This window comes from Peromyscus californicus, unplaced genomic scaffold (genome assembly GCF_007827085.1).
Source record: "Peromyscus californicus insignis strain IS unplaced genomic scaffold, ASM782708v3 Scaffold_9__1_contigs__length_137607984, whole genome shotgun sequence".
Classification (NCBI taxonomy): domain Eukaryota; kingdom Metazoa; phylum Chordata; class Mammalia; order Rodentia; family Cricetidae; genus Peromyscus; species Peromyscus californicus.
This window is the reverse complement of record NW_026294617.1, coordinates 116,295,518-116,309,115: the sequence shown is the minus strand read 5'-3', so window position 1 is coordinate 116,309,115 and position 13,598 is coordinate 116,295,518. Positions and strand designations below refer to the sequence as shown.

The window sequence follows — 13,598 nt, the reverse complement described above, 5'->3', positions numbered from 1 at the left end:
GACCTCTTATTGCTCTTCATAAAGGGACAGGACCATATTTTGAATCCATAATTACATAACAATTTCATAGAATCTGATGTTAATTATGATCCTATCTCAGATTGCCAATAAATGCCTGAAAAAATTCATTTCTGAATTTCACTAAATTCCTATTATATTCTAAAAATTCACCACTACAGTAATTATTACTGTTCTTGCTTCCTCCTTAACGTCATTCACCCTGTTCTTGAACCTGTTACTTTGTTGCTAAAAAGATTCTAAATTAACTCACCCATCTCTGACTTAGCAGTTTGATCTCAGCTGCCTCAGGTATTTACTCATATTTTTTAATGCTGGTTGATGATCCTATTTTGCCAATTTGTCATCAATAATATATATTAAAGATGGTCTGATTTCTACAATATTTGAATGATGATTTTATATATATAGTTACACTGTAACACCTGTCTTAGTTTGAAATGCAATAAAATACTATAAGCTACAGAAATTTATTTCTCCCTGTTCTGAGGCTGGAAAGGACAATATCAAGGCACAAACAGGTTTAGCAAGTGACATGGCTTGCCTCCCACAAATGGCAGCTTCTCTTGGGTTTAATATCCTGGAAAGGCCAAGAAGCTCCTACCCTTGACTTAATCACCTCCCAGTAAGTCTCATCTAATGTGAACATTTTGGGAACTCGGATGTCAGCATATGAATTCAAACTCACACAAGCATTCAGACCAGACCATAGCAACACTATTAATTGATCTAACTTTTTAACTGTGTTATTTTGAGAACTTTTTAATAAATTCAATCTGAATAAAATAGCCAACTTCATTTTTAAGTTTATTTTGCTGTACTTCTTCCATTTATCCAGTATAAGCTATTTGTAAAGTTGGTAATTGTTAGAAAAATTCAAATAAATACAGTTTGAAGTATGAGCTAACAGGACTAAAGAATCACTGATGAGTCTTATATTTTAAAATGGAATTAAATTATACAGGGGAAATGCATTATGAGTAAACTGAGTTGAATCTAAAGTGAACTTTTTATTTCAAATTCAACACGTTAAGTTCAGCTTTCATGTATGACCTGATAATAATGTCCTCTGACTCTACAAATCCATGTAACATGGTCTCTTACAGCAATGTGTACTTTTGCTAAAAGTAGGAGCACTAAGCTAGTCAAACACATTAGAGCAGGTTATTGAGGTCCTTATCTAAGTCTCTATGTTGCACAGTCTGCTCCATTTCTAAAACTACAAGTAAATTTGATTATAGGAGCCTTCTTACCGTATCTGGTACTACTGGAGCTCTTTCTGTTCTTGACAAGAAAGCGGCGTTTTGATTAGTCAAGTTAGGTAATTCATCAAGAAGTCTACCAACCTGTGAATTCCAAAAAAAAATGTTGAAACTAAGAGTTAAAAGAGTATATAAATTATTTTATCTATGTAATTAGCACTAGAAACAATAAGTTTCAATAAGTGAAGCTTGGAAATATTATTGCCCCATTAACAGAAGTAGACAAACATTCAAAATTAACTTTTTTACATAGGATATATAAGTAAAAACCTTACAGTCAATGAATTAATACAATGGAAATAGTTGATTATAAAGCCTTTAGTTAAGTATAATGGATCCTTATACGTTATTTAAATACATAAGGGAGGCTACCATGAAGTTGTGTCTCCTGGGAATGTCTGAAGCGACACCAATGATGTCTCACCAGCATTGCTGCCTAAACATGAGCTGAACAAGGGCCACAACAGCAGACATACTAGTGTGGGTAGGGAAAAGTACATAGTCCTCAAACATACACTAAGAATTACAAGCATTAAGGAATACTGAGAGCAAGAGAAATACTAGCTTCTAGTGAAAAGCACATCAATTGGTTATATAATAACAAATGATCAGACCTGAAAAGAAAAACATACAAGTAACATTAAATAGATTGAGCAGGTTGTTCATACATATTTAAAAATGTATTTGCATATACAAATATGCATGTAACAACAATTATTGAAAAATGAGACCATGGATTTGAAAGAGAGCAAGTAGGGATGCATGAGAGAGTCTGGAAGAAGTAAATGATGGTAGAAATGTGTACTTGTATTATAGCTTCAAAAATTAAAAATAACAAGCTAAGTGTGGTGGTACATGTCTTTAATCCCAGCATTTGGGATGCAAGGGCAGGTGGATATCTGTGAGTTCGAGGCAAGCCTGGTCTACCGACCAAGTTCCAGAACAGACACCAAAACTACACAGAGAAACCCTGTCTCAAAAAACAAACAAATAAATGAATAAATAAAGTAACAAAGTGAACATATTAGAATGAATTTTAGCTATACTCAAACATTTAGATATCAATCACTTTTCAATATCACAACCAGTATGTTCTAATCTCAACAATATACAATTATAATTTATATGTTCAGTAATATAGCATTGTTTGTTAACACTTTATTATTAATACATGAAACATAGTAGCTAAAATTTTAACTCAATTATCTGCAGTTCTGAACTAATATGTTTTCTAAGTAAAGTGATCAATACTCTTTTAATATGATAAACCCTCACATGCACTGAAGATGTAAATTAATAGGCTAGAAGCAGGTAGTCTACAATTTTAATTTACAATTAATTAATCTCTGTGAAATACTGTTTCCAATTTAATCTAATTTATTCATCTGTATTCATTTAAACTGTATACACAGTTGCAACATTCTATATTTATACAAAAGAGATAAAGGTTTATATCTCATCTTTATGGACCTCAATGTTTTCATTTCATAACTTCATATTTGTATTTAGTATTTCAGCATTTGACACATAGTAGGTAATGGTATGGTCTGATATATCTATTTCTTTATTCATTTTATGGTTAATGTTAATTTACTAAGAAGTTAAATCTATCCTTACATGCTCTCTCTGTAAAACTCTCTGCTCCTTTAGCCAAAATGCTGAGGTTAGTTCTAGCAATAAACCCAATTTTAGTGTCAAAATGACAAAAAACTAACAGTATAGTGATAAAGGCTCTCAAAAAAATGAAAACAGAGGAACATACTTCATGACAATAAAAACTATATATGGCAAACTTAAACCCAACATGAGAGAAAACAAGGACAAAGTTAAAATATTTCCACTAAAACTGGGGAAAGTTGGAGGTACCTGTTTCCAACAAATACTTTACACTAGGGCAAACTGAAGCACTAAGGAAGAGTTTCCCAACTTAAAAAAAAATTGTAGGCCAGACAAAATCACTACTAAATTCTTCCAGAACCTTAGAGAAGAACTACTAACAGCAATGCTCCTCAAATCATTCATTAAATAAAAGGAAAATTAAAGATGAAGCTTAAATGATCAGTAAATACATGAAGAATGTTCAACAAGGAGTTAAATAGAATAAAACCTTTTAAAGAAGAAATCAGACAACAACAAATGCTGGTGAGGATGTAAACAAAAAATAAAGAAGCTTTATAAACTATTATTGAGAGAATAAACTAATATGGCCACTATGAAAATCACCATCAAGACTCTTTCACATAATTAAAATCAATTTCCATATGATCCACCTACTGGTATACACTCCTAGGACTAGATCCAAACGAATCATAGTCAGAATACCAACAGAAGTACTGATACATTTATTGCAGTCAAATATTCGAGTTATGGAGTCATCCAAAGTAACCACCAACAGATGAATATGGAATATGTGCTTGAGCTCACAATGTCCCCCACAAGAACCATAGATTAACAAAAACTCCAATACCAAGCATAAGAAATACTATTTAATTGTTAAACAATGACTCCCAAAACAATATACCCTGTTGATGTAGCTTTTGGTTGCTTCTTGGAAGTTGAGGGTAAGCCCCTAATGTGAAGACACCACTCACTTAGGACACAAAACTGGGATTCAAGCTGGATACCTGAAAGCCTCCTTCCTTCAGTCCAGCTTCCATGGTACCAGAAAATACTATGCAAGTTATGAAGGGAGGAAAATAATTCATAGTCCTACCCAGATGCCACACCTATGAACCACAGCACTGGCCAGCATGGCAAGACATCCAAAAATGCAGTCAGTGGCACACATATACTGGTAGTAACCAACAGCTGTCTAATTGGATGTAAGACCTACTCAACATTGGGGAAACCATGACTGGAATTAGAACCTAGCCAACTCCCAGGGCTAGTGAATTTATAGGAAAGAATCAACTACTACCACTTTAACATACCTCCATAATTCCTTACTGCATTCTAAATCTTATCTTTATATCCACAGATAAACATAACTACCACACTTCATGAAGAAGCTTCTCTTTACAGCAAATAGAAGCCCCTATAGAAAATGGATTACAGGAGCCAAGCACCAATGAATGCATCACAGGGCCTGAATGTATGGTACAGGGTGTGGGATGACTCATCCCTAACAGGCTTGAGGGTCAGATGGCCCAAACCAGTTAAAAAAAAAAAAAAGAGAGACTTTCAGAGAGCCAACCTGGGTCTGCCTAAGGGTCTTAGCAACAGCAGCTGACACATAATCTGGAGATGATCTGGACCAATAAGAGGCAGCCATATCACACCAGCAGATGCATATTCATCAGACCTCCTCCCAAGGTGGGGTGGACGGTATATAAGACTTGCCTCTTCCTGAATAAACTGAGCTTGTTGTTTCAACATTATCCCAGAGTCTGTGTCATTGACTCTAAGCCTACTTGGTCCCCTCCCCCAAAGGGAACAACAGCACAGGACCCTGCCACACCAGGGAACATCTCAGAAGAGGGATCAGAAAGATTGTCAGAGCTAGACTATCAGGAAGTCGGCTATGGAACAGGCTCTCCTAGAAATAGCTACATAAACAAAACAGGAGCAATGCCAATATTAATAGACAAGCTAACACAGAGAGAAAATTTCACAGGGCTCCAGCCCTAAGCAATGAACTATAGACAATTAATGACTGCTGGGAGATGAAGAATTGGCCTCTCCCAAGGATGAGCCCCTGTATTAGTAGTCCAATACAAAGTGGACAGTCTAGAAACCATATATATACACAAATAACAAAACTAGTCTTGGCAGGTTGTATTTAAATATTTGTGCATATATATATATATATATATATATATACATACATACATACATATATGTGTGTAACAATAATAATCAAAGAAAGATATTATCAATTTGAGAGTGAGAGTCACTGGAGGGGTTGTAAGAAAGGTATCTGGGAGGACTGAAGATCACCTCATTGAGCTTCACAAGCTAGGCCCATGAAAATAAATGCTGCTTGTTTTCTCTCATATGTACAATCTAAACTTATTTTAAAAACAAGACTTGAAATTAGAGAAGAACTATATGGAGCAGCATAAGGAGACCATCAGTAACAAAGTGGGGACTGGAGAAGATCAAAGGGAAAAATTAAAATAGTCAAGTACATAATATTTATGTATGAGAATGTCAAAATGAAACCCATTAGTTTTTGCAATCAATCCATGGTAACAAAAGAAAGAATTCTAGAATAGAAAATAAGAATATGTGAAATTAATTGTGTATTTGAGTATATGTGTTCCTTATGTTTTTTCTTTGCTTTTTTTTAAATTCTGGTTTGTTTGGGCAAGTTTTGTTGTTGTTTGCCTGTTTGTTTGCTTCATAAAGAGAAAGAATAAGAAAGGGCATGGAGTTGGGTGGTTGGGGAGAAGGGAAGGGTCTGGGAGGAGTTAAGGAAGAGGAAATCATATTAGAATATATTGTGTGAATAGAATTTTTCAATTAAAAAAAGAAAATTTTTTTAAAAAATAATTCAATAGTTTCATTTTGAAAAACACTTAAAATGTCACAGGTTCTCCTAACAGAAAATTTATACACCCAAGCAAGAAGAGGGAGAAAAGAAGGTGCAACACAGAGATATGCTAAGAGATGTTCAGAGTATGATGAATAATCCAACATACCTATGTATTAGGATCCAAGAAGTGGGAAAGGATATGGCATAAGAAATATATGAAGAAGCAACAGACAAGAATTATTTCAAATTGACGCCACACAGCAAGCCAAGATGTAACAGCTCTGCAATTTTGAGACAGATGTATTGAAAGGAAAGCAACACTTAGTCACACTGAATATACAAATGAGAGACACAAAAACATCCACTCACTTCACAGGAAAAACAATATGCAGAACAACCCACTTTTCACTGGAAGCCACACAACTAATGTCATTACGGTGCTGAAAGTAACTAGCAACCTAAAAATTTACACCCCCCCAAAAATTCAAAGTTTATACAAAACAGACCTTTTAAAACAAACCAAGCCTACAATAGCTCAGCCGACCCAGACAAGGAGAAACACAAGTTGCCCATTTTTCAGTAAGGCAGAAGACAATTCCAGACAGAAGCATGAAAATGCAGAAAGAAGTGAGCACATGGTGATGGCGTATCAGTGAGTACTGATGATGCAAAGCAGTAATATTCCAACAGTGTAAAATATACAAATTTAGAGTCTGTGACAATGTAGCAAAATGGGGTGAAAATGCTCTAAGTTGGGATTGTTGAAGAAATAGTAAGACTAATTATTTTTATTTGGATAACAATGATCAAATGATGCCACCAAGACTCCAATGGGAAAAACAATGCCAAACTAAAAATAATGAACTCATGGTACAATTTACACTAAGCATAGCAAAATGTTCTAAAAACTACTAAAATTCAAGACAGGTCCCTTGAAATCACCAAGGTAGGTTTAATTTGGTATTTTTATACTCAAAGGGGTAGGCTGGGGGGAAGGTGAGGGGGGCTGGAGGGGGGAGAACAAGGGAATCCGTGGCTGATATGTAGAACTGAATTGTATTGCAAAATAAAAATAAAAATTAAAAAAATGTTTGTATCAAACTTAATCTTTATTAGAGAAAAAATACATAAAAAGATATGTGAGAAAATGTTTGAAATGAGGCTTAGAAATATTAAAAAAAATATGCCAATCAAAAGACTAAAAACCTTTAGAACAGACATAGTCATGTTAAACTTGTTCATTCAGCAACTCCTTAATAAAGTGGTGGCTTCAATGGGAAACAGGCTGACAAAACCAGATAGCTACTGAAGACTGTCAGACACACTGTGGGGGTGGGGTATGAGGGGAAAAACAATAAAATACAAATGTCTGTAAATTAATTAAATGTGGATACCAGAGTCTCCTATTACATCCTGTTACAAGTTACCAAGTACTGTTAGTTTTGGGTGCTAACAGAAGACACAGGCTGCCGAGCCAGAGACAAAGGGCTTGTTACCATCCTAACAGAGCATGTGTCAGCAGACCTGAGCCAGGCCTCCCTGTCCAGAGGGCATGCTAGAGACCAGACAGGTGGGACCAACGGGTACCATCGTGTTTGGTTCTATCCTAGGTCTCTGGATCATCCAGCCTCTGGGTCCTAGCACTCCAGGCAGTGTCAGGGGTGGGCTCACTCTCATGACATGGATCTCAAGCTGGACCAGTCATTGGTAGGCCACTCCCACAATCTCTGTGCCACCCTTACTCCAGCACATCCCATAGGCAGGACAGACTGTAGGTTAAAGGTTGTGTGGCTGGTTGGCTTCCCAATTCCTCCACTGGAAGTCTTGCCTGGTCACAGAAGATGACCAGTTCAGGCTACACATCCACTATTGCCAGGATTCTTAGCGAGGGTCAACCTTGTAGAATCCTGGGAGTTTCCCTTGCACCAGGTTTCTATCCAACCCCAAAATGCACCCCCCTTCCAGTCATCTCTTTCAGTACTCTCCCCCTCCATCCATTCCCAACCTGATCCTTCATGTTCCGTACCTACCAGTCCCCTGTCCACCCACAAAATCCCTTCTATTTCCCCTCCCCAGGGAGTTCCATGCATCTCCCTTGGGCCTTCCTTGTTACTCAGCCTCTCAGTTTATTCATGATAGGCTTCTTATACATCAGCAAGGGGAAGGGCAAAAGACCTCCCCCTTTCAAGATCAAATTACAAAGTACCAACAAGTGTAGACCTTTCAAAACACCTGTTAACCATGCCCCATGACAAAGAATCTTGTGATTAGGCCTTGAAGTATAAGACACTGGTAACCATGCCTTTGCACCCTATTATGCAGCCTTAGATAGCAACATCAACTCCGACTCTCAAACCTGGAAACAAACCACAAGCTGGAATCTTTGTGGGCTGCCACACACTTATAAGTGAGTACATACTATGTTTGCCTTTCTGGGTCTGGCTTACCTTACTCAGGTTGTTTTTTTTCTAGTTCCATCCATTTGCCTTTAAATTTCCTAATGTCATTGTTTTTAACAGCTGAGTAAAAGTCCATTGTGTAAATGTACCATATTTTCTTTATCTATTCTTCTGGTGAAGGACATCTAGGTTGTTTCCAGGTTCTGGCTTTTATGAATAAAGCTGCTATGAATACAGTTGAGCAAGTGTCCTTGTGTTATGATTGAGCATCCTTTGGGTATATGCCCAAGAGTTGTATAGCTAGGTCTTGAAATCCTTAAACATATTATGTTCTAGTTTATTTGCACTGTTAGTGCTATTGCTTTATCTTAGAATCATGTTATACATATTAAATACTTGCACAAGAATGCCACTTTGTAACCAAAGAAATGGCTCAATGGGGAAAGACACTTGCTCCCAAGGCTGAAGCTCATGGTGAAGGTAGGAAGCTGACTCCTAAAAGTTATCCTCTGGCCCACACAGCCATCCCATGGCATGTGAACACACACACACACACACACACACACACACACACACACATACAATGTTTAAAATACCCTTATGTAATCCAGTACCATTTACAGTGAATATATACTAATAAAAATTTTATAAATTATATTATATTCTACATAATTATATTGTACATACTTGTGTATAATCTGTGTGATATTATATAATTATATACCATACATTATACATTAAAAAATATATTCCATAAAGCTGCACTAGTACCTCCACTGAATCTCAAGCTCCCGTTCTCACCTCCTGGCCCCACTGCTGGCCTTTCCCACACATAACCTTCTCCTTATTAGAAAACTTACCATTTTTAAACTAGCTGTCTAGTTAACTCTCCGTAACCCTTAAATATTATGTGCTAAATATCTCCATTTCTTTGTTTGAAGCTATAGACCTTCACCTTTCTGATTACTTTTCCCTGAACATAGCTTTAGTGCAGATTTTTTTCAGATGTGATATCTGTAATCTCTAGAACTTCAGTGTGTAACTTGTTTTTTTTCCGCTGTCATTCATCTACTAATTAATGTGATTGAACTTCACATATGAAACATAGTAATAAGAATAGCTTACCATACTTTCCTAGCAATTCTAGTACAACATGAAACTTTAGAGAGCTTTAACAACTTAGTGTTGCATATAAATATATTATATATAAAGAATAACATCTTGCCATTAACATATCACCTGATAATCACAAGGTCCTGGACCACTGGAAACCTCTTTCTCAGCTATGCTCAAAGTTTGAGGGGCAGAATAAACAAATCCAGTTTTCTTTGGTTTCTTCAAGCGGTTGTTTCGAACCTTGGCAATTTTAGTATTGCTTGAAATATCATAAAAACCAGGACCTAAAATTATGAAGAACATTATGTATAAGAATAAGTACACTTTTAAAAACTTTTTTGAACTCAGTAACATTAAGTAAAATCTGTAGAGAGAAGTCCATGTATTTCTGGCTAAAACGGAATGGTATAGACACTTTTAAAATAATCAAATGATCACAAAGTTAATAAGTAAATATAAATGAATGTCAGAAACATGCAAAGAAAGCAGTAACAAAACTCTAAATGACTCTACTTTGCTGTGGGATGGTCTGTATGTCAAATGTGTTGCTGATTGGTCAATGAATAAATCACTGATTGGCAGTGGCCAGGCAGGAAATATAGGCGGGACTAACAGGGAGGAGAATTGAGAGAACAGGAAGCTGGGTGAGAGAGACATTGCGAGCCGCCATCAGGATAAGGAAGATGTAAAGTACCGGTAAGCCACAAGCCATGTGGCAAGGTATAGATTAATAGAAATGGATTAATTTAAGCTGTAAGAACAGTTAGCAAGAAGCCTGCCACGGCCATACAGTTTGTAACCAATATAAGTCTCTGTGTTTACTTGGTTGGGTTTGAGTGGCTGTGGGACTGGCAGGTGAGAGAGATTTATCCTGACTGTGGGCCAGGCAGGAAAACTCTAGCTACAAATGGCGTCCAACGTGGTGGCAAGAGTTTCCACCTAAAAACTGAGAAAAGATTCTAAAACGGAGCTAAAAACAGTTCCTAATTGTCTCTCTCAAATGAGCGGCAGCTGCCGGTTTGAGCTATTTGTGGGTTCCTAGCCTGCGTGCTCGACCTGCAGTACGGTGGGAATGAGGCCTCTGCAAGTGGCACATTAAGCTACATGGTGGATTTAGCCTTTGCTGGTATAAAACAAAAAAAGAGGTTTCTGGGCTACATGCTGCTTGGATAAAAGCATAGACCCACGATGGCTCCCAGAGCTGGCGGTAAGCATACTGCCACCATGTTGGGAAGCTGAGGTGGGCGGAGCCAGCAGCCACAGCTGCTGCAGTTTAAGGCAATAGATTCACAATAAGACAGATTCAGATGTAATAGTTTAAAATGTGTGTAAAAGATACGTAGGCTTGAAAGAGACAAAAAAGGTGATATATACAGTTACAGAAACAAATACATAGTTTTAAAAAATAAAGTCTTTAAAGAGACAGTAAAATTAATATAAAAAATAAGCCCCATAAAGATGGATATCACACAGAGAATCTGGATTGTGTTGTCTTTGGGATTCTTAACTACAGAGAGATATTTGATTGTAAAGGAAGCTGAGTTAAACCAATATGCATATTTTAAAGGTACCTTGACTTCAAAATTTGGATATAAGGATATGTTACTTTGGAAAGGAGACTCTGCTTTTGTTTCCACAGAAAGCCTGAGGCTATGGATTTGTTCCAGATTAAGACACATCAGGTTTGACCAGCCAAGACCACCTGAAAGGTCTCCGATGACACCATGGCCCAGATGATCCAACATCCAGAACCGTGTCAAGGCAACTGGCTCAGATGATACAGCCTCACAGACTACTCCATGATCCTAAAATTTTCTTTGTTTCCCCAGAAGATACAGCACCCCCCTCCAGCAGGAAGTAGTAAGAGAAGCTACGCCCAAATTCCCAAATATACCAAGCTGACTTTGGAGATGTGTAAAGGTTAAAACCTTCCTTTTTAAGAAAAGAAAAGGGGAAGTGCTGTGGGATGGTCTGTATGTCAAATGTGTTGCTGATTGGTCAATGAATAAATCACTGATTGGCAGTGGCCAGGCAGGAAATATAGGCGGGACTAACAGGGAGGAGAATTGAGAGAACAGGAAGCTGGGTGAGAGAGACATTGCGAGCCGCCATCAGGATAAGGAAGATGTAAAGTACCGGTAAGCCACAAGCCACGTGGCAAGGTATAGATTAATAGAAATGGATTAATTTAAGCTGTAAGAACAGTTAGCAAGAAGCCTGCCATGGCCATACAGTTTGTAACCAATATAAGTCTCTGTGTTTACTTGGTTGGGTTTGAGCAGCTGTGGGACTGGCAGGTGAGAGAGATTTATCCTGACTGTGGGCCAGGCAGGAAAACTCTAGCTACACTACTTATACAAAAATTTAGAAAACACAGGTTCAGAACAGTTGCCTGGGGACAGGCATGGGTGTGGACATTAATGCATGTGAGAAACTTTAGAGAGTGACAGGACTGTCCCAAAACTTGATAATAACAGTGGTCGCCTATGTGAAAGAAAGCTGGCAGCTTGATACCATTTGAAAGCCACATACTATCCTGAGCTGCAGTGACCACTCTAGGAAATCACGACAAAAGAAATCTTCAGTGTGCTGAGAAGGAACATCCTGAGAACTGTAATAGCTACATTCTTCCCTAGTGACAATATCCTGGACCTAGAAGACATCAAAGCAGAGCTACCAAAGGAAATTATTCCTTCTGTAGTCATTCTCCACAGCCTAAGTTACCTAAACATCCTCCTCTTGCCTTTATTTAATAAGACTCCCTAAATCCCTACCTAATGAAACATACTCTGATCTTTCCTAGTGTCCTAGATTGGTTTCTGTTGCAGTGATTTAAAAAAAACAAAAAAAAAAAAAACATTGACTAAAAGCCACCAGGGCCTAGGAACAGTCAGATCAAAACAAATGCAAACACTTCAGTGTCTGTCCTCTGAGACTTACAATCTTCTGGGATCCAAAGAGTCTGGGCATCTCCACCTCTCCTGCCCTGTTACTCATAACACACAGCTTGTCTTGGAGACTCAGGCTGGCTCCACTCCACACCTTCCACTGTCTTTGGTGGTCACCCCACACTCCTGGCATCTCCAATATGCTAAGATGTCCACTGCAACAGAGGCTGCCTCTCCTGAGCTCTCTTCATGGACTCAAAACCCTGCTTCAAAATGCCAACATCAACTTCTCTCCTCAACAGTTTCAAGCCTGGGTGGGGCCTCCACTACAAACTAGGCTACACCTGCCTCAATGGCCCCCTGGCTTCTCTGTGGGGATTCCAACCTTCCCAAATAGTGCCAAGCCTCATCTACTCTCTATGATCCCTTTATGCCTTCCAACTCAGTACCATGTAGGAGACTTATTACCCATTACCATCTGCAGTTAACAGCATGAGATCCAGCCTTGACTCCCTAGACCACATTGTCTGTGTGCTGACCCTGAGAGGTTACATCTCAGAATATTTCACCTCAAGAATGCTGGTATCATACCAATCACAACTGATTCTTCAGCCAATGCTAACCAGAACCAACTGTCCTAGTAAACATCCCACTTCCACAGACTCTTAATCCAGTCATAGTAATGGTCCTAATAGAGTCTGCCTCTCTCTGAAACTTCATAAGCCAGGACTCCAACCTCCACATCACTCTCAACATCTTGTCTTCCAAGCTTCCATAACTTCTAAGCATTCAATGGCTTTGTCTGTCCCTAAGCTCCAAAACCCTCCCAAGAAACACAATCAGGTCCATCAAAGCAACACCTCCAAGATCTCAGCCCTGGTTTTCTGTTCTAGTTTGGTTTCTTTTACTGTAGGAACTCAAGACAGGAACCTGGGGGCAGAAACTGAAGCAGAGACCATAAAGGAACATTGCTGAGTGACTTGTCTCCCCTGGCTTGCTCAGCTACATTTCCTAGATAGTACAGGTCCACATATCCAGGAATGGTACCCAACAGTGGGTTGGGCAAATCCTACAAGTAGCAATCAAGAGAAATATCCCATAGCCATGCCCATGGGCTAATCTGGTGGAGGGAATTCTTGAGTTGAGATTCCTCTCCTCAGCTAGGGCTGTGTCAAGTTGACAATAAAACTAGCCAAGACAACTACTCAATATTAATTGTAAGTGCTGTTTGGCTTAATAAAGCATCTGAGCCTCTTTGAATGACAGCTGACTAATATATTTATCAAGATCATAGATCTACACTTAAAATTACTTCTATTATGTGTAAATTAAACCTCAATAGAGAATACATGAAGAAATCACAAAGCTAAACAATGGTAGGTTGGTGTAAAATGTATTTAACATAAAAAAATCTATCTTCTAATTTTACTGTCACTACACT

The 13,598-nt window shown here is 38.0% G+C and overlaps 1 protein-coding gene across 1 annotated transcript in view; it reads right to left on the bottom strand.

Annotated features, from left to right (window-relative positions):
* The window catches only part of Stpg2 (sperm tail PG-rich repeat containing 2), a 432,046-nt gene that overhangs the window by 325,880 nt on the left and 92,568 nt on the right, over positions 1 to 13,598 (bottom strand). Inside the window, exons 9-10 of the mRNA XM_052731729.1 lie at positions 9,393 to 9,553; positions 1,272 to 1,364 (exon numbers count right to left, since the gene is read on the bottom strand). Of these exons, the coding sequence (XP_052587689.1) occupies positions 1,272 to 1,364; positions 9,393 to 9,553 (254 nt within the window). The remainder of the gene's footprint in view (positions 1 to 1,271; positions 1,365 to 9,392; positions 9,554 to 13,598) is intronic.